Source organism: Tachysurus vachellii, chromosome 20, assembly GCF_030014155.1.
Source record: "Tachysurus vachellii isolate PV-2020 chromosome 20, HZAU_Pvac_v1, whole genome shotgun sequence".
NCBI classification, from domain to species: Eukaryota; Metazoa; Chordata; class Actinopteri; order Siluriformes; family Bagridae; genus Tachysurus; species Tachysurus vachellii.
The window spans coordinates 8,141,545-8,162,974 of NC_083479.1; the positions used below are offsets into that span (position 1 = coordinate 8,141,545).

The 21,430-nt window shown below is 38.3% G+C and overlaps 1 protein-coding gene across 13 annotated transcripts in view; it reads right to left on the minus strand.

Moving 5' to 3' along the window:
• Window positions 1-21,430, minus strand: part of fryb (furry homolog b (Drosophila)) — a 68,915-nt gene that overhangs the window by 24,286 nt on the left and 23,199 nt on the right. For 9 of the 13 annotated variants that reach the window (XM_060896557.1, XM_060896553.1, XM_060896549.1 and 6 more), the window contains exons 4-37: window positions 21,113-21,252; window positions 20,327-20,417; window positions 20,067-20,146; window positions 19,848-19,928; window positions 18,137-18,305; window positions 17,796-17,888; window positions 16,705-16,803; window positions 15,814-15,915; window positions 14,195-14,298; window positions 13,980-14,088; window positions 13,700-13,786; window positions 13,277-13,448; window positions 12,521-12,653; window positions 11,964-12,071; window positions 11,196-11,430; window positions 8,333-8,506; window positions 8,046-8,132; window positions 7,521-7,780; window positions 6,821-7,010; window positions 6,417-6,544; window positions 6,192-6,249; window positions 5,998-6,089; window positions 5,716-5,888; window positions 5,317-5,477; window positions 4,783-4,893; window positions 4,500-4,654; window positions 4,209-4,308; window positions 3,823-3,994; window positions 3,449-3,705; window positions 2,960-3,106; window positions 2,555-2,723; window positions 2,353-2,443; window positions 2,114-2,196; window positions 918-1,068 (exon numbers count right to left, since the gene is read on the minus strand). In XM_060896557.1, the coding sequence (XP_060752540.1) occupies window positions 918-1,068; window positions 2,114-2,196; window positions 2,353-2,443; window positions 2,555-2,723; window positions 2,960-3,106; window positions 3,449-3,705; window positions 3,823-3,994; window positions 4,209-4,308; window positions 4,500-4,654; window positions 4,783-4,893; window positions 5,317-5,477; window positions 5,716-5,888; window positions 5,998-6,089; window positions 6,192-6,249; window positions 6,417-6,544; window positions 6,821-7,010; window positions 7,521-7,780; window positions 8,046-8,132; window positions 8,333-8,506; window positions 11,196-11,430; window positions 11,964-12,071; window positions 12,521-12,653; window positions 13,277-13,448; window positions 13,700-13,786; window positions 13,980-14,088; window positions 14,195-14,298; window positions 15,814-15,915; window positions 16,705-16,803; window positions 17,796-17,888; window positions 18,137-18,305; window positions 19,848-19,928; window positions 20,067-20,146; window positions 20,327-20,417; window positions 21,113-21,252 (4,562 nt within the window). The remainder of the gene's footprint in view (window positions 1-917; window positions 1,069-2,113; window positions 2,197-2,352; window positions 2,444-2,554; window positions 2,724-2,959; window positions 3,107-3,448; window positions 3,706-3,822; window positions 3,995-4,208; window positions 4,309-4,499; window positions 4,655-4,782; window positions 4,894-5,316; window positions 5,478-5,715; window positions 5,889-5,997; window positions 6,090-6,191; window positions 6,250-6,416; window positions 6,545-6,820; window positions 7,011-7,520; window positions 7,781-8,045; window positions 8,133-8,332; window positions 8,507-11,195; window positions 11,431-11,963; window positions 12,072-12,520; window positions 12,654-13,276; window positions 13,449-13,699; window positions 13,787-13,979; window positions 14,089-14,194; window positions 14,299-15,813; window positions 15,916-16,704; window positions 16,804-17,795; window positions 17,889-18,136; window positions 18,306-19,847; window positions 19,929-20,066; window positions 20,147-20,326; window positions 20,418-21,112; window positions 21,253-21,430) is intronic. The other 4 variants (XM_060896550.1, XM_060896554.1, XM_060896548.1 and 1 more) reach the window with 1 other exon arrangement.

Sequence of the window (21,430 nt, forward strand, 5' to 3'; positions counted from 1 at the left end):
TCACTCTCTCTCTTTGCCACTCATGGGACTGCTGTGGATAAGGCTGCCATTAGACTGTCATGCCTTCTTTGAACCAATGTTGCACCAGTCAGTTGTAAGGTCTGGTCTTTATCAGCAATCATTTGAAGACATTGAGAGGAAGGAAGCTTTGAGTCTATGGTGAACCCAGAGTTTGCACTGACCCATCAGTTCCTCAGGAGCTCTCGGTTGCACTATTATAAACTGTCGTAGAAATGACACAATTTACATTTACATTATTTACTATCCAGTGTCACCCAAATGAGGATGGGTTCCCTTCTGAGTCTGCTTCCTCTCAAGGAGTTTTTCCTTGCTGCCCTCACCTACAGCTTGATGTATGTATTCATTTATTTATTTTTCTTCTTATTTTTCTTCTTATTATTATATATATTTATTTCTTTATTTCTCTTCTGTTTCTATACTTCTGTAAAGCTGCCTTGAGACAATGTGAATTGGTAAAAGCGCTATACAAATAAACTGAATTGAAATTCTATAAGGTTATAATATAATGATGAAATCTCCACATAGACAGTTGCTCCAAAAAAAGCTGACCTAACATACACTCACTCACCACTGAATGCTTTTAGCACTGCTGCACTTTTATAAAATAAACAGTGCCTGACCTGAGCCTACTGCAAAATCTCATCGTTTTCTTAGCAGTAGAAAATCAGTGCTGGGTTTGTACTCGAAAAAGAAAACCAGTGTTTTAAAACTATGAAAGCATTTGTCTAGAAACTGAAAGAAAATATCAATGTTCACATACTAGGCCTAATAAGACTCTGCATCATTATCGTATTATTGTACATTTTTAAATGTGTCTAAAAGTTGTGTACACAAACCAGTACACTGTAAGTAGCAATAATGAGACTCAGGAGGAGCTACAGGAGCTACTTTGTTACCTGTGGAGAGGTCCTCTTGGTGTGATGGTTTCAGGCAGGTAGTCCACTAGCGGAGCCCAGCAACCTCCATTAATTGGCATCGGCAAAGGCTGAGGCCGGTTACTCTCCAAAACACTGAGTAGCCACCCAGCATATGGGGGAAGAGGATCATCTGCACAGACCATCACATCACAGCAGGTAAAATTCCAACCCATGTGGTCAATTACTTACTTTAATAATTTGGAATTTCTCTTTATCTCAGAAAAAAAATGGCCTCATATATAATTAAATATGATTAATAATTTAATGGTTTACTAAAATGATTATGCATACTAAATGAAGTGCCTAGAGGCAAACTAGTTTAGACTGCAATTAGACTAGTTAATTGAAAGACAGTAACAGTTAATACCATGTTGTAGGAGCACTTGTGTTCTACCGTTCTGAAATAATGTATATTTGAATAATACGATCTGAATAAATCGACAGCTTCTGCCACTTTACATAGTCCTAGTCATACAAAGTACCACTAGTCCTCCAAAGCATGTTTGCTGTGCCACCAGCAGCATATTATTCATCTCCAGAATGGTCTCTCTGAGCAGCCACACCAGGTATGCCGGCCAAACACAAACACACTGGGCAAACACACACAGTGTACACACAAACATGCATAAAACAGTTCTCTTGCAAGAAAATCAGCTGGAAGAAATCTGGAGTGAAAAATACCACGAGTGTTGGATTAAGTGAAATTGTGAAGGCTGACAATTCAATGTTAAAAGCATTATTAAATTATCAAAAAGTGATCACATTGATAAAACCTTAGATCTTTCATTCAGGAATAAGCTATTAGCTTTATATCAGGATATTGATATTGATAGCATTAAGATGCCAGTTTCTGGTTTTGGTTTTCGTGTGAGAAGTATCTTCTTCATGAGCAAGTGTGGGTTCTCCTAGTACTGCTTTGTCTGATAGCATATGACAACATCTTATGACAATCCCCAAGCTAATCTGCACCTTCACCCAACTGTCACTGGCTCCCCACTGTTACATGATCACAGAACATTAATCATACACACATAAAAACATCTGAAAAGCCGGATGCTCTGTGCATGCAATTTGGATTTACTTCCCCATACTAAACAGCCAGTAGTAGCTAAAATTTGTGAAATCTTAAATCAGAGCTTTCAAAGATGAGAGGTTAATGATAATGATGTACTGACTTTTCTCCTCATCATAGGAGCCTCCAGAGCTGTTACTGTAACGTGATTCTAGCCGGTTATGTGCCCGTGCAGCTTTGCTAAACCTACAGACACACACGAAAACAAACACATGCAAACATCAGTAATAAATTCACACAAAGCACAAAAAAATGTATTTGCAAGAAAGGAACTACTTTAAAACTGTATCCTAGATAGGTTTTAGTACGAGAAGCTCAATCTCAGTCTATGGGCACAGTTACCTCTCCTCATTCTCTCGAGTGATCTTCACCTCATCCGTGTCTTGGATGTTTTCCTGCCCTGCAACAACAGTGTTGCTGCTGGATGTTGTACCTTTATCAAACATATAACAAAGCAAAGATCAGAATAACAAAAAAAAAAACAGATAATGAGCATTGAATGAAGAGCAGTGATTCTTTTTTTTCATTTTTGATCTATGGTCACCTGAGGCCACAGCAGAGATCTTACTGCTGGCAGCAAAGCGGTAGAATGGTGGGTTATCACAGTGCAGCACTACAGGATTCACTGGATCAGTCTGCTGAAGTTCAAACAACAGCTCCTCCATGGTCTGAATCGTGTTGTTACGACACAGATAGATCACTACTTTCTTAATCTAGAGCCAGACAGAAAACACAGGCTTATAAGATCTGAATGTTTGACACTGTGATCTTTGTGTCCGGTTCTACAAAATGGATCACAATTTCAACCAACGGTCCCAAAAAGAAAGAAAAACATTCTGATGTTCTGTTGACGTTTTTTGTTGGCAGAAAACAAAACAAAGCAAAAACACAAAAAATCCATCACAAAGTAAGACAGATTGAGACAGTAAGACTTTTTGTGTGTCCTTACATAAGTTAGTAGTGTGGTGTCACTGCTGACTCCACACAGACTAATAAGGAACTGCAGCGTGATCCTCAGATTGTTGCTCCATTTCTCATTGGTCACTAGAGCATTCCATGCATTTTCCATCTCTGGGCCTGGAAGTTCGTCACCATACTTAGAAGAAGAAAACACAACATAAAATGGATTTTGAAATGAAAGTAAAAGGACAGCACAAAAGCAAATAACAAGAGGTTATATTTACTTTCAAGTGGCTTTCATGATACAACATTTTTGATGCTAATTTCCACTAGCTCTTACATTCTGTTTGAGACATTGTTCCACTTCTAGAGAAAGTGGAACACTGAAATAATAGTTTTTTTAATCGAATATTTTCTAGACCATCTGTTAGCAGCTAAGTAGCTTTATGTAATGCTCCATGGAATCCGTGACCATCTCTGACATGATACAGTAAAACCAAGGAAATGTTGGATAATATTAACAGTAAAAGCCCAGTACCTTAGCAGTCATGTACATGAGGTTATTGAGAATGAGAGAAGTGGCCTGCAGGGATCCCCAGCCACTGCCTCTAAGTGGGTGTGAGAGGCCCAAGCCATCTGCATGCTTTTGCCCTTCCTCCTCTGGTGTGCAGGGGCTGGAGGCAGGGGGTAGCAGACCCGTATCTACCAGCTCAATGTTGTTCAGCCAAGGGAGCAGGTAGGTAAGCATTATCTGTCTACCATTGGGATGAGTGGTAGGAAACCTCTGGCTGACCTCTGTGTATGAATCAAAAAAAGGAAAAAAGTAAGGTGGTGTAGTAAGGTGGTGCAAGATCCTTCTTTCACAATTAATACTCAGTGCTTCTGCTCTGAAAAACAAAAAACAAACAGTACCTGAGAAGAGGGGGAGAGTGAGCTCTGGGTACATGCAGGCAAGCTGATTAGAGAGCTGTGAGAGGGACACACTGTAAAGAGGAGGCAAAGGGCCGTGGGTGCCATACAAGATGTTCCCCAACTTTTGGCCCACAATTCTTGTAGAGTACACAGACAGCTTGGCCTCTAGAACCTGTGCAACACAGCAAAAGAAGTAAGAAAAACAATTTAATTTGTTATCATTCTTCTGGATTTATTTTTTCATCTGTATCTATAAAACATATACAGACAATTTTATTTAATTGAACACAATAAAGAAAATGTCATTATATTGAAAACATATGCATTTAGTGTTTTAAGTATCTTATATTGTAAAATGATTATTACAGAAAATTCCTGTCTCATACCTGCATAAGCTGCATGGAGATTTCATATATCTCTCGGCTGGTGTCAGAGGATTTAAAAAGTACCAAGTTCAGCAGGGTAACAAGATCACATGGATAGTTTCTAAGGAAAGAAAAAGAAAAAAATTTCTTATTTTCATATACATCAATACAAAAGTGTATTATAACACTGTTTGAAACACCATAAGAGTGCTCATCTCTCCATGGTAATAATATTAACTGTCTACTATTAACATAAATATCCTAAATATGTTCACTTACACATAGCATACTTAGGCATTAAGATTTCCCTACCTGCTCCCACACACTGTGGCAATGGCCTTAAAGCAGCCTGAGGCCAGCTGGTAAGAGCCGGTGAAGCAGCGATCCACTGCCCAGTTAAACAGGTTTGATTGATCTGGGTTCAGCTCTAGCAGGAGAATGACTACCTCACAGCCCAGTCGATGCACCTGCAGCATGGGACAAAGACTAATAAGTCAGACACAAATGAGGAATTGAGGTTTCTAAATAAAGCATGCGGTTCAAATGACACCAAATGATGATAACCGGACATAGAATATAGCAAACACAGTCTTACTCGCAGATCATGGCAACCAAGGATATTGTCTAGCCACTTGTAGAGATAGCCGTCAGTAGACAAACCCACATTATCAAAGACAGGCCCACAACATAACACAGCGGACATAGCCTGGGAGGAAAAAACCACACAAACAGTAACACAATCACCATGTTAGGTACATGTCATGGTTAAATACCTTCACTGCTCATCCCCACATTTCCCTACCATCTAACTAATGACACTGCACACTACGTCCTAACAATTCAGCAGAAAAAGTCTTTACTTTACTTGTACAGTAATGGTAGTGTGTTGTGTCATACTACAATACATTCATTTCACTTCACCAATGCAATCTAATGCCCTTTAAGGAGCTGATTTTGTGAAGTCTGTGAAGAATTTCATTGCAATGAAAATATTTGTCTTTCCTATATTTGTAAGCAACGGTGTGTGACTTACTATTGAGGGATAGAATTTGAGCTAAACAGCTCTGTTGGGACAGAACTAATTGACTGAAAAAATTACAACATGAAATGAAAACTGCGCTTTCTTCACCTTTAAAGCGCAGTACTGGTAGCGTGTGATCTGGTGGTTGCGGTCACTGTAACGGTCCAGAGGAGTGAACATGACACTGAAGGGACCAGCCCATTGGCTGAATAAAATGAAGAGGTGATGGCGCAGACTCTGCTGGGGAAATAGGAATCGCCTGTGGTGCACTAGATAAAGAGTGATAGAAAAAAGGATACAGCAAATAAACAGGCCCTCTGATTTGACAGTACATATTATTATTATTATTATTATTATTATTATTATTATTAATAATAACAACAACAATAATAATAAAAAATATATAAGATACTGTAGATATAGATAGATATAAATAAATGTATAATGTACAATTTTGGTTTTGGACACAAACAACATAAACAGATATTACAGTGTCACTGTTGATACCTGGCACACACTGGATGAGGTTGGCCACCATGCCACTGAAATGAGCTCTGATATCCTTCAGGATCTCCATCTCTTTATCATTCTCTGCCTCCAGGAGCATGCGTGTCAGATCCACATACTCCAGGAAGAGAGCACCCAGAGCCAGAGAATCCCTCTCTAATGCACCATTAGTGCTGTAGAATGCAATGTGTTGTTTAATGTTAGATCTGTTTTTCTTAATCAAAACTGAGAGAAATGAGAGAAACTACAAGGACTGGTGTCAGTTCAGTATGTGCGGCCCACCTGTCACTGATGACCCCTGAGTCAGCTAACAGTTCAAAAATACGAAGCAGCTGCAGCCTCAGAAGATCTCTCCTTTCCCGACGCTTCTTATTCTTTCGAGGGAAGAAAAGAAGATATAATATGCATATGGAGCATAATCATTGCCAACTAGCAAACAATATAATATTAAAACTTTATATTTCAATAAAGCTTACCTCTGGTCTTCGTTCTAATGCTTCTTTCATGAGTGGATGTAATTCCTCCACTAGCTCCCTAAACATAAATAGCAGCAATTATAAGATAAAATGCATGAAGCTCTGGAAAATGGTGTCTGCCAAATGCCATAAAATTAAACATGCATACTTTGTCTGAGTGACTACATGCTTTATCACCAGTTTATACACAAACTTTCCAGTTTAATGTGCTTATGCACGTGTTACCTGAATACAAGGGAGTTAGTCCGGCCAAAGCCCAGCACTAAAGACTCTGTGAGCTCAATGCTCTCAAGGCGCATGAGGGGAACCAACTGCTTGAGAAGCCAGGCAACTGAGGGAGTTCCAATCACCTGCTTACACATATACAAACACACCCACATACATTGTTCATAACTAATCTCTTGATCCTATACATCTGATGTATGTATTGTTGTATTTTCAGACTTGACATAACTGAAATAGATGGTCTTTAATTCCTTGGATGTTTTCAATTCCTACTCGGCAAGCAGTTATTTAAAACAATACCAAATCTTACGTGGAGGCCTTTGCTATCAATGCTCAATGGTATGCATTCTCCACTAGAGTTTATGATAAAAACATCAAACGGTCATACCACGTGGTGTATGTACCTTGTTATCATATGTGACGCTGCCATCAGGAGTAGTAGCCATAATCTCAGGGGTGGAGGCCCTCAGGTGACCTGGGCTCATGATACTCGGCTTGGCTACACCCAGGCACAAAATTAGGTAGTTCCTCCACAGGGTCACGTAGCTATCAGTGGGCCCGGCTGTGCTTGTCTTTTTGGCATACACTGGACTACTGCAAGAGGACATAGGAAAAAGTAATGGTCGGTTTGATTAAATTGATGTGATTAATCAACAGATTTGGATTTGCCTGTTTTCCTCATTATTTCAATACAGAAAAGGCAGAATCTCTATTATGTTTTGACTTCCAACAAGACATACCTGTACAATGTATTGCCAGCTCATTCAAATGTATCCATTTAGAATTAATTAATTCAAGATTTACAATTTAATATAGTGTTTATGAAACAAAGGATCAGATATACCTGTGTAATCAGATATACTTCTCTTCATATGAGAATTATTAGAATTTCTCTGAATAACCGAATACCAGTTATGAACTGTGTATAATTTAGCTAAATTTTATCATTTAAAAAGGTTTATACTAGTATTTATTTCTTGAATGAGACATGAATTAGACATGAATTAATGGGCTAAGCTATACAGATAGCTTAACCAAAACAGAATAAAAATATATTTAATTTTATGTTTAAAAAACTGGCATACAGATTGTTTGCTAACTCACTTGGGGTCTACTAGGGGCATAAGCAACTGCAGACGTGTGAAGGCATATGGCCAGGCATAGCTCAGAGCCATGGGACAGTGTTTTGGCAGATGTTCCTGCCGGAGAAAACTGTAAAGACACAGAACCCAGGGATCCTTTACTGACTGGGCAAAAATCCACACATGAGAGGGGCTCTTAACATCATAGTTGCTGTTGACCAAACGCGCATTCCATTCCACCAGCCACTGTAGGTCCACATGGTGACTCAGTGGCAGTGTAGCCTGAAGATACACAAAGTCATAGAGAGCAGAACATTTTTAATTTTACATCATAATAACAAAAATGATTGACATTAGCCTGGATGAAAGCAGACATCATTTGACATTGGTGGAAAAGTGTCCCTTAATTGATATATGTGCTCAGACTAAGGTCTTGGTAAGTAGGACATGTATTGCTGAATATAAAACAGAACTACAGAGACGAAATAAGCTGCTACTGTAAACACACACCTATAAATACAAATTTGTGTCAATACAGAGTGCTTACTGAATCAGACACGGCCACATGGACAAAGCTGTCAAGAACTATGGGGCTGAGCTGGTCCATCACCTCGATCATTGGCTTATCGTCATCCTGAAAGCAAAGCGATAAGATAAGGCTAGTTAATGATGACAAATTTGATCTTGTCTGGAGTATATGCTACATTGTATACAATGATCGGTACAATGTCACTTATTTAGGCCCATTAATCAATAATGTTTTTCAGTTAAGACTTACACATCATTACTGGCTCTTTGAAAAAGAACTCAAAACAAACTGAAAAAAGAAGTTACCTCTGCCTGGCCAATGGCTGTAAAAAGCAAGCGGATCTCTCGGAGGACAGTCACTGCAAGTTTGCGTGTGCTCGTCTGGCAAGAACAGAGCAGAAGGAGGGCCAAACCCTCAACGGCGTGCAGCACAGTTGAGTGAGGGCTGCGTTCCACTGGCAGCCTGGAGCTTCCTCCTGCCTGAAAGTACATATGTACAAATTCAATACACACACACACACACACACATATTTTATATATATATATATATATATAGAAGTGGCAGGTCTGTCAACAACCGCTTACAAAAGACCGGTAAGCGTTCCTTAGCCAGTGGAAGTGCTGAAGAAACGGTGCCTATTCAGCACCAGGGACAGCGCCGGTATTGCCTCTCCTAGGCGGAGCTTGGGCAGCACCAGCAGCACCAATCAGGAGCAGAGGTGGGTAGTAACGAGTTACATTTTTGTTAGTTTTTGAAAAAATTATACTTCTAGGAGTAGTTTTAAATCACTATACTTTTTACTTTTACTTGAGTAGATTTGTGAAGAAGAAACTGTACTCTTACTCCGCTACATTAGGCTACAATGATCTCGTTACTTTTCTTTTTTTTCTACGCATCAATTTTAATGTTTTATTTTGACAGATAGAGAAACTTCCGCTAAGGCTCTACCACGTGACTGTTTCACCAATCAAACGTAGTTGTGCAGTCTCGTCACGTTACCATAATCAATCTCTGCGGGGGAACGATTTAGTTAGCAACACAAACATGTCAGAATCAACCGTCGGCAATGCAGACACAAACGAGGAGGAAAACCCACACCCCGGCCTCATATTGGAAGCATGTTTACCTTAGTAGAAGTGCAAGAGAGCAGCTACTGTACATTATGAGGTGTCTTCTGTGTCTGCCAAAGCAGATAGGCGCATGTTTGTCTTTTAGGTTACATATGACAGAGCTCTCAAGTCTTCACCGTGAGACACGCATTTCAGTCAGTTCACACCTTGTATTTCTTACGCTGAGAAGTAAGGGAGAACTTTTTCTGCTATATACTATTGGATTAATGGACGAGGCGCAGGCCTACAGTACACAGAGCAGTTTTGTCGAGTTCAGCTGTTTCGAGTTTTTTTACGTGTTCAACTTTACTCAGCGCCGCAAGAGCCGACAAACAGATGACATCAGACGTGTCGTTTCTTGCAGCGCCGAACACACATATTTAAAGGGATAGTTTTCTGTCATCATTTACTCACTCTCATGTTGTTACAAACCTGTATAAATTTCTTTGTTCTAATGAACATGAAGGAAGATATTTTGAGAAACAAAAACAGCTTTGCAACCAGAAGCTTTAGCTTACCTGAAACTAAGGAAAGTACTAGAGGCTTCCTGAAATTAATTAAAGGAGTAGAGATGTCTTTCATTATTATTGCCCTTTCATCAAGGCATCAAATGTGCAACAATCACAACACAAAAGAAATTAAATGTGTGTGTGTTTCCTTCTGTTGTTCTGTCACTGGAGACACACAAACACAGTTTATGAGAATTTATGGGCTGCCTCGTTCTAGTTCTGCCTGGTAAAAAAGTATAAAGGTTTGGAAATTTGTGTTACTTGTGCATATTTATTTTTTATTTATTATTATTTTATTTATTTTAAGTAAAATAAATAAAATATTTATTAAGTACTTGAATTTACCTGAATTATTTTAATTTAAGCTATTTTGTAATTAATTAATTTTAATTTATTTTATTGATTGGATGAGCCATAATTTGCCTAAAGATTATTTTGTATTTTTGTCTGTCTGATTGTTGTCGTGTTAAAAAATAAATCAGACGTTACTCAACAGTTACTCAGTACTTGAGTAGTTTTTTCACCAAGTACTTTTTTACTCTTATTCAAGTAATTATTTGGATGTCTACTTTTTAGTTTTACTTGAGTCATATTATTCTGAAGTAACAGTACTTCTACTTGAGTACAATTTTTGTCTACTCTACCCACCTCTGATCAGGAGTGCCGCTGTCACTACTCACCCTCAGTGAGAAGAGGAGGGAGCCAAATGTGGCTAGGTAATGTTGGTAAATAGGTATTTCTTCCCCTGGGTCTACCTGTGACCCATTTGCTGGGTAACCACCTGAGGGCCCAGAACACTTGAGATACTCAAGGACCGGATGGGGTGGCAGGGGTGGATGCACAGATTCAGCGACTCTGCAGTCAGTGCCCCCCAGTGCCAGCAGATAGCCCCTCAGAAGCCTGCACCAGTGCCCCTAATCCTGCTTACGGGTGTGTGGGCATAGACCTGGTCGGGCCACTACTGAAGTCAGCCCAAGGACAAGTGTACATCCTGGTGATTGTGGACTAGGTACCCCAAGGTGGTCCAACTTTGGAAGTCCACTTTCTGCAACATTACGAGAGATCTAATAGGGATACCAAAGGACATCCTCACGAACCAAGGTATGCCTTTTACATCTCGGCTAATGGTGTATGTGTGTCGTATGTTGCAGGGTAAACATCTGATGATGTCTGTCTACCACCCACAGACAAACCCTGGCTTGGTCAAGTGGTTCAACCAGACCCTGAGGAGAATGCTGTGGTAGATGAGGAGGGAAGGAACTCCTCTCCTGCCCTGTCACAGAGTTCACCACCGTTTTCATTATATATATAAATCAACCTGTGTGTAGAACAATGGCAGTTAAATAAAAATGATTGGTACCATGCTGTGTTTTATGGTCAGACAATAAAAAAACATAACTTAGCATTTAAAGTAACTTTTTTGAAGAAATGTTTGCTTCACCATGTACAGACCATGTAGTTGTAATGTATTGGCAGTGTGAATATTTCTTTTCAGTGCTGAGTTAGTACTGCATGATCTAACGTGTTATCACTGATAATTACAGTATTACCTCTGCTGAGCGCTTGCCTGGAGCCTGTAGTGCCAGTCTCCATTGGGTGAGCAGCTGCAGCAGCAATTTCACTGAAGTGTCCTGCAGCCCTTGCTGTGTGTCCTGCACCTCCCGCAGCAGGAAGTTTGTGTAACCAAACAGAACATCCTCTCGCCAATCAGAGAAGTCCAACAACAGACTCTGGAGAGAGTTCTGGGCAATTAGACGAAGCTCAATGTCCATGTGGACTGTCAGCCTAAATAACATTACACACACACACACACACACACACACACACACACACACACACACACACACAGAGCTATTTGAAACTACTCACCATGGCAGCATTGTATACAAGAAAGAGTAAAACAAAATAACGATAATAATAATAATAATAATAATAATAATAATAATAATAATAATAATAATAATCAGAAGAAGAAGAAAAGTAAAAGAAGAGATAATTGAAAAGATGAATAGTAATTGTAATGAAACGTCAATAAATTTAATAATGACCAGATTGTCTATTATATTGTGAATTAATTTATTTGCAATGTTCTGTCATTTCAATAAGTTCAGTAATCAAACTGTTCAGTAATCAAACTGCTGGCTCTACACCCACTTACCTGTTTCTTTTTCTATGCTTACCCAATGTGTGCCCTTTCTTTGTTTTCTCATATTACTGTTATTTTTATCAAGGTTAAATATTTTTGCTATTTTGTTTGTATATTGAATCTTTAGCAGGATTTTTCAGCCTTACTTTGGAGGCAGTACAAGTTTTCTCACCTTGCTAGCAGGTCAATAAGTTCAGGTTTTGACATGCCGTCTGGAAGGATGCGGGGAATGGCTGCCACACACGTCCTGAACAGGTCAATCTTCGGCTTCCTCTCACCACTGAGAAAAACAAAGTCAGAGAGGACACAGAGGGAGAGAGCGAGAGAGAGAGAGAGAGAGAGAGAGAGAGAGAGAGAGAGAGAGAGAGAGATCAGTCTACTTGTCAGTTTTCTTGTCACCCACACATTTACACACAGGTAAATACCAGGTCATGAAAGGGGATACTCTGACTTTTAAAAGCCATTCAACTGAAGCTTGATCCAACCAGGATGAAACTAGAGCACTGGAAACTTGTAAATAACCACAAAGGACAAACTGAAATGTGTATTCAACTGTCACTTTCATGATTAGGATTAGGATGCTTGCAGAATAAACTTGGTCTTAGATTTGGTTTAAACTTAAGCTTATATGTTAGGCTTAGGTGTAACACAGTGTCATCTTCAGAGTTTACAGTATAACATTCAGATACCCTGTTTGTAACAACACCCTCAACTACAGGTGAAACTTACGTGATCATGTCCTCTGGTTCTTTGTTGAGCATCAGCACATTTGTAAGCATCATGCAGCGTCCCACCTCTTTATCCAAATGCCGCAGAATGTTATCAATGGCCTTCCTGACCTGTGAGTAGTACAGTGCCATACCTAAAAAGGGTAAAACCCCAACAACATTAACTTTATGATAAAAAACACATACCCAAACACATTAAATTAAAAGGCAATATCGGAAATTATGTGTTTTATTGACTTATGAAGATTGTAAAACCCACAAAGGTGCACAGTTACAGTACACAATAACACACACACACACACACTCAAAAACCTGATTCAGGCAAGTGCAGTTAAAATCTGATGAATAACATCAATGCACATAGCCATGAAAAAGCTATACAATACATTTCTAGCTTTAATTCTTCTTTACTCTTCTATTTTAATAACAAAAACTGTACAATCAAACAATGATGTGCAGGCCACTCAAGTTTTTCCACTCAAACTGAAGCAAACCCTGACCTCAGTTTTGTGTACACTGCCATGCTAGAACATGTTTGGGCCTCTTAGTTCCAGTGACAGTAATTTATAATGCTACGTCATTCAAAGACATTCTATACAATTTTGGGCTTCCAAATATGTAGCACAGTTTTGGGAAGAACCACATATGAGTGTGATAGTCAGGTGTTTACATACTATTGGCCACATTTTTTAGTGTATACACTGGCCACAGACACAAACCTTACACTCTATTACCTGTGTATGAACTGAACACTCACCAATGAGCTTAGCCTGCTCTTCTGTTAGAGTCTTGCTCAGGTAGGTCTTCTTCTTCTTCAGGGTGTTTCCTGAAGGCAGTGTAGCGCCGGTGTTGGGCATGGGTGGCTCACCGTCCTTCTGTTGCAGGCTGTCCGCTATGACCAAAAATGCTCTTAGAGCAATGTTCATTCTCTGTATAACACAAGCACACACAACAGGTATTTCATTACTGACTGTATAATCTTTCCTAAAATAATTCTAAATCTAATAATCCCTAATACCTAAATGATATCAAAAGCATATTATATAATAAACAGGTCTTTAGAAATGTTACTGAAGGAAACACTGTAAAAACACTTGCACAGTTAATGCTCAATAATAGATTTATACATTTGGTTTTAGCATTAAAAATACGCAAACTGAGACTACATAGCACACATTACCTCAGGATTAAGACTAAATGCCTTAGCAGATTTGCCAACACTGAGTAGGTCACAGATAATTTCCTTCATAGCGAAATCCAGTCTTTCCTGTTGCAGAAAGAGATACAGGTGTTAGATTTAGCTCAATTGCATTATCATATGTCAGGACTGTGATCAGATAATCAGAGCTGCTCCAAGAAAATTCACTTGATTTCTAAGTGTAACAGAAGTTCCTGTTGGGAATTAGAGATGAGACATTTTTCAGGTGTCATGTGTCATGTAATATGTGTGTGCGTCACACCTGTGCAATAAACTGGATTATTTTGACAAAGATGTTGAGAGGCATGTCTCGAGGGACAACACTTCTAGATCCCTTAGGGAACAGAGTGGAGATGATGGAGGTAAGACGGCTGAGGAGAAATGAGAAAGAAAATCAACTTTAGTCAACTGACCATTAATGTTATAAAACTATGTCACAATAAATATTGTGATTATATCAGGCCAATTTAGGATTACCTCTGTGTGGCTGTGTTGCTTTCACACTTGATCCTGATCATGTAGACCCACAGTAGACGATACAATGACTCCAGTGCTACGCGAGCCATTTTCTGATCCTTGTTCTAAAAAAAAAAAAAATTACATTAAGACAGTTTAGTCATTTTATTACTCTTATTATTTTATTTATTTTGATTCTAACTGATTAATGTTATTTAAACTATAAATGTTCTTATTTACAAATCCATAGGCGCATTTATTATAACTGAAGATATCAGTTTAGATTAGATCTCTGGTCTGACATTGTCTGCATTACTAAGTATCATTCAGCCTCTCACATTTATCATTCAGGGAATGATAAATGTGACATGTCAGGCAGAAAGACAAACAGACGAAACAGAGTATATAAGATAATAGATTTAATTTGAGCTTTAGCACCTCAGGCTCTTCTGGGCTGCATTCCTGAAAATCCACACATTACCATGTATAGGGTACCAGATCAGTTTATAGATTTCTTCATTCATGAGATTATCTAATCAGCCAATAATGTGTCCAATCTATAACTATCTGTTTTAGTAAACCTTTGCCTGCTGTAGCCTCAGATTCCCATTCTTGACTGACAAAAGTGAAATGTTTTGATGTTTTCTTCCATTGTAGCCCATCCACATAAAGGTTTTATGTGTTCTGCTTTCTGAGGTATTTTACTGTGCAAAGTCTTCTAAAGAGTGGATACTGTATTTGAGTTAGTCTTCCTCCTCTGATCCTTCTTATCAATAAGATATTTCCACTCGTAGAACGGCCACTCACTGGATAATTGTATGTTGTCAGGGAATCAGCAGTTTTCAAAATATTTACACCAGTCTTTCTTCCACCAACACTCACTGAAGTTCCCAAATCTCATGCTTATGCACTATTCTATGTTATTTCCACCAGAAGCTGATGCTGGATAAGAAAGAAATTTCAAGATAACTGAGAACAGTCCAATGGACAAGACATCTTTCAACACAGTGTGATTTAATTTTCAAGATAAAATCGCTGTTTTCTGCTAAATCTAGTGGCGTCCCATTACGAACGTCATTTGCCATTGACTAGGAAACAACTTATACTTCTGCATTTGCAAAAAAAAAAAAAAGTTATCCATTTGTACTGATACGACCCTTCAGTGTATAGTCCATAGTACATCATTTGTGGCACAGCTTAAAATACAAAATGTGTCTCCATTTTGTTGTTTGATGTGAACGTAAACTAAAGCTCTTGACCTGTAAAATGGATGATTTCCCGAATTACGCTGCTGTCACGTGATTGGCTGACCAGATTATTGCATTAATGAGCAGATATATGTGTTTCTAATAAAGTGGAGATGAATGTACACCCTGAGTGTACAGACTGATAAATAGCTGAATAATAAACAGATTAACAAATAGAAACAGGTTAATAAATAAAGAAGAAGGCCTGTCTTCTTCTTGTTAAACTGTCACATGAAAATAATGTAAATCTGGTGATCCATATTCACAGAACTTAAATCGGTGTACAATTCATAGTCACATTAAGCCAATCAATTCACTGAATGTGTGAAGGAAAAAGGACTGGCTTTCAGAATTAAAACAGAGCCTTTATGCTTGTATGTTTTCCAACCACACCTTGAGATTGGACAGGCAGTTGTTGAGGAAGACATGCCATCTGTTGAGGAACACCTGCTTCTGGCTGACACACAGCAAACATGTTACCAAAGGATACAAAGCCTGCAAAACACACAAATCCAGAGATGTTTGTGAAGTGTCAAATTTTCATAGTTACTGGAGATTATTTAGAATGCATGTGATATTCAGAGATATATTTAAAGGAACAAGGTGCTAAAATCAGGTGTTGGGTAAGAAAATGCTGTCAACAGATAACAGTTGTGAATATATACGCACTTCTCTGTCATAAAAACACAATTGTATAGGACACGTTACAATACAAGTCACAACAGAGGATTTGCCTGTAGTGGTTTAGGTTTAGAAAATTCACTACATTTTCTTCATATAGTGTTACAGCATTTTTGGAGTTTAAAATGATCTGAAAAACTTCAGAAGTTCTGCATATACTGTAGATCGTGTTCTGCATACAGATCGTGTTCTGCCAGCTGAACATTGATAGTGTCAGCTTTTGCTCCAAATAATAATATACTGAAAATACAGTGACTTAGCTAAATAATGCTTCAAAGAATCCATTAATCACACAGTATATCTAACACGTTATACTGTACATAGCTGTTTTCTCATCACAGCCCATTCTGTGTGATAAGGAAGCTCTAACTAAAGGTTTTCTCTGATGGGAATGACTTAGGAAACATCAGGCCTTCACATTCAAACCCAGAGTGATGACTCTAGTGTGAAAGCTGATGTTGAATGCTTGCCCTCTCTATGTGCAGCAGTTAGCTAACTCTTGTATAAGCTGTGCAATACAGCAGACGCAAACATGCCAGCAATGAGATGGGTTAAATGATACAATTCCCTGCCCCAAGCACAGACAAAGACTGAATCACTCACCAGAGAATGCTTCTTCCTGGAACAGAGGTCCAGGGTGGTGTCATACAGACTCTCCACAAAGTTCCGCAGACATGGCACATTTACTTCATTCTTCACGCTCTGAACAGGGATGCAATACAAAGACATTCTCGATTTACAACGCTGAGATTATTTTTTGACATTATCATATTTCCACTCAGTGTGTCTTGGCGTCAGACGTAGGAGTGGAATGGTATAAAAAATTTACAGTACAATGACCCAATATAAACTATCATAGAAGCAACATATACATTACAGTGAAATTCTTTATTCGCATATCCAAAGTTTGGAGGTTGGGGTCAGAGCAAAGGGTCAGCCATGATACAGTGCCCCGCGAGCAGAGCAGGTTAAGGGCCTTGCTTAAGGGCCCAACAGTAGCAGCTTGGCAGTGCTGGGGCTTGAACCCTGACCCTCTGATCAACAACCCAGAGCCTTAACAACTTAGACCCAGAGCCACCACTGCCCATAGTGCATGACTTCATCTTCACATGTTTATTCAATATATGAGAACTGAACAAAAGCTGCAATAGACCTAATGTTTATGATTACCAAGAGTGTCTGCAATCTTTAGAATGAAAATTTAAGGCTAATTGCCAAAATCTACATTTACACATCAATGAGCTATTTAAAAAACAAACAACAACAAAAAAAAGGTTAAAACATTTAGCTTAATAAAAAAAAAAAAAAAAAAGAAGTTTAATGGCAAGTTACTATAAACAGACTTACTGACTGTATTTATTGTGTTTTGTATCTCTGAGTAATGAAAAACATAACTGCTCTACTTCTCAGGTTTAAATACATTTTTCAGAAAAGAGCAAAGTAATAAGAGTTTTTTTAATGGTAATTTACTGTCAAAAGAAGAGTGAAAAGATGCTTACTGTTAAAACAGTAAAATACACTGCATTTGTAATATTAACTATGAAAGCTTTATATAGCAAAACGATTTATTATAGTTTTCTTAAAATGTATAAAATTTCAGCATCTTAGAAAACATTTTTAACAATTTAATTTCAGGAAATCCTGAGAAAATACACAGACCACAACCAGGCCTGTGTGAGAAAGCTGAAACTTACAGCTGCCACTGGGACCAATATCTCCACAAAGAGTCCAGCCAGACAGTGCTTAATGTCTTTATCCTTCACCTCTAAGAAATACTGGGCACATTCCTGCAAAAGTAATCACACACAGACAATTAATTACACACAAACACATACAAACACATACACACACACACACACACACACACACACACACACACTTTCTACGTGATGCCCATTTCTTTTGACCTGAATGTTCGTTATGTTCGTTCGTTCGAATGTTCATAAGCATAGGCTTATGATTTCACTGATAATGCTGCAAATCATTATCAGACCAATCTAAAGAAGTTGTGTAACTGCTAAACAGATTAATGCACCTGCATGAACTGGAATGAAGCTTCAAAGTCTTCCACCGGGTACATCTTAATGCGGAAGAACTTGATCCCCATGATGAGACTTATGATGCTTTTGACTACATAAGGGCTCTGTTCCTTCTGCCTGAGCTCCTTCAGCTCTGAGATAAACTTCTTTCTCACTGCAGGAAACCTAAGAGACCAAAAGAGACCGGAGAAGAGGAAATCGAAGAGAGAGAGAGAAAGATCAGACAAATAGTGGGTAAATATAATCATGACCAGTGTTGGGCAGTAACGCATTACTAGTAACGCGTTACTGTAACGCAGTTACCTTTGACAGTAACTAATACTCTAACGCATTACTTTTTAAATAAACTCCATTACCGTTACCATATGGTGCGGTTGTACTTTTTTAAATCTGTTGTACTTTAAGTCATTTTGGCTGAAGTGTAGCCTACAGCCTAACCTGTTTACAGCAGGGACGCTTTGTAGGATTGGTGGATGCCAACCACTGTAAATACGAAGACGCCGCACTGTGGGCGTGTTTCCGCTTATTCAAGTATGTGCGGCAGTAATGGCGAGTCAAGGCGAGAGCAAGCCGAGTTTCTCAAAGTGGAAATATGCTCATTATTTCTTTAAAAAAGTAACTAAAAAGTTACTTTTAACAGTAATGCAGTAATTACTTTTTTATTGTAAGTAATCAACAAAGTTACATTGAGCTAACATTGAGTTACTTTTTGAATGAACTAACTAGAAACTGTAACTAGTTACTATTTCTTAGTAACTAGCATAACACTGATCATGACCAATGTATCCAGTATGAAATGTTTACTTTCATTGTAATTTGCATTTTAAAGGTGCTTTCTTTCTGATATCCTGTGTTTGTCTTTAAGCTATGAACTTTCTGAATAGTCTTAAACTGAAGAACAGAGTACTTCTTGTGTGTGTGTGTGTGTGTGTGTGTGTGTGCCTGAGTAAGTGTGGATGTGTGTTGATTGCTGTGACACAGGGAGAGATCTTGAGCTCTATATTTAGAAAGGCATCTGGAACGGGAGAAATGGGAGGAGACTCCACTCACTCTTTGACTTTCTCTCTTTAGTTCTAATGGTTTTAATTCTGAAAGCCAGTCATTTTCCCTTCACACATTCAGTGAATTGATTGGCTTAATGTGACTATGAATTGTACACCGATTTAAGTTCTGTGAGTATGGATCATCAGATTTACATTATTTTCATGTGACAGTTTAACAATCTTTTAACAGTTCATTAAATATGAAGCATCATTAACATCAGAGCCCAGTGACTCTGCTAAAATAGGACAGGGTTCCATTTCTGTGTGTCATTGATGTAGTACACTCAGAAGATATACTGACGCATCCTCCATCAAGGGTAATGGGCATCATTAAAGCTCCATCTCATATCATACTCAGAGTAAAAAGTTACAGCCATCAACTTAAAAACAGGTCTTAAAACCAGGTCAGGATTAAGAGGGACCCTGCAAGGTTGGTAAAATATTTCAGCACACAATACATATTTTAACACCTATTACAATTATAAAATTTTATACAAAACTGGTTATAAATGGTCAGAAATAATAATGAACGAACCTGAATGTCATCCAAAATCATTTATTTACAAATCTGGAACAGTCGGCATTACTAAAATAAGTGTCTACGCATGATCAACAATAACAACAACAACAACAAACAAACAAAATGTTTATGTTTAAAACCTACCTGGATTGAGCCACCACCCCAACCACCTCAGCATAAAGATCAGCCACAAGGTGCATGTTGGATGTGTTGGGTCCTGTGTATCTGTGGCACAAGAACATCCCTCAAAAATCAACAGCAGTTTTGTTGCTCTTAAGAATTACATTGCATACAGTTCTCAACTTTTCAGCATTTAGACTTCGGCTATACACGTAAGTTTCTTTTAATACATTTGATCTTTACCCTTCTTTATATTTGAAGTGTTTAAAAGCCAGGTTAATGACTTCTTGAATGAGGCCATCCAGAAGAGGGTGCAGAGGGATCTAGAGTCACAGTCACAGACATACAACTGGTTAGGAAACTCATCCTCTAATTAACACCATCTCAGCTTGTTAGAAATGTTCAATTCTAACCAAATTATCAACACATAGAATATTAACAGAATTATTAATAGAATTATTAATATTCTAAAATATTCTAAAATTAAAATATTTGCATCTTACCTGTTTTAAAACTTCAATGAGTACCAGAGAAAATATGAAGTCTATTGCTAAATCTCTCCTTTCCAACAGATAATCCTTCTGTTGTTCATCACTGAGGCCAAGAGAAACAGACAGTTCAGAACAAATTTGTTGTAGTGGAAGGTAAATTATATTAAGCCTAGTTTTAGAAATTGTGGCTAAGTAAAAACACACTAAAGGCTACTGTGTCACGCTGCCAATGACCTCTATGTACCAACAACATCCTTTTGATGTACAGTATATCGTCATTGGAGCTGTTTCCATATAAAGTAATCACTGATCACTAAATACACATACATTAAATCATTGATCAGTACACAAAAATGTGTTGCTTTGTGAAACTACTATTAAATAACTAGCCCAAATATTTGAAATATGAAATGTTTAATATAATCTTGAACTTAATCTTAATAACCTTTATAATCTTGAGGTCTTGTAGATCAGTGATTCCCAACCCCCGGTCCCCAGACCGGTACTGGTCCTGGATCAAATGGTACCGGGCCGCCCAAGGAACATTAAATTATTTCCATTTTATTTACTGTGGTGTATTTCTCTCGGGTTTGTGCGACTTTCCATGGACGAGAGGTTAACCGGGAGCTGAGAGACGTCACCTAAAGCCGCACCAATACAGCGCATGCGCAAAATATCGTGATATCGGGGCGGTTTTAGGTGACGTCTGTAGCTGAGGTTGGGAATCACTGTTGTAGATGATTAAGTGACTGGAATATTCTAACTTCCTGAAAAAATAATGAATAACACTGGGCTTACTTTTTGGATTTGGTGTTGGCTCGAGGTCGGTACTCATGAGACTCGTCCTCTAGGCCATTCTGTCGCTTGTACCAGTCAAAGAGTGTACGCAGGATAGAGGGCAAGCAGTATTCAGCCAGAGAACTCATTGTGCTAATCACCTGGGAGAGAAAGGTTTTATTATTCATTTATTGCTTTCCTTAAGTAAAATATGCTTATATGTCTTAATGAAAATCTATGTTATACTGAACCTTTTTCACTCATAGTAATTATAAATCTTGCTTAAAACCATTTGTAAACACACACTGACTGACACACAGTCACACACTGACTGACACA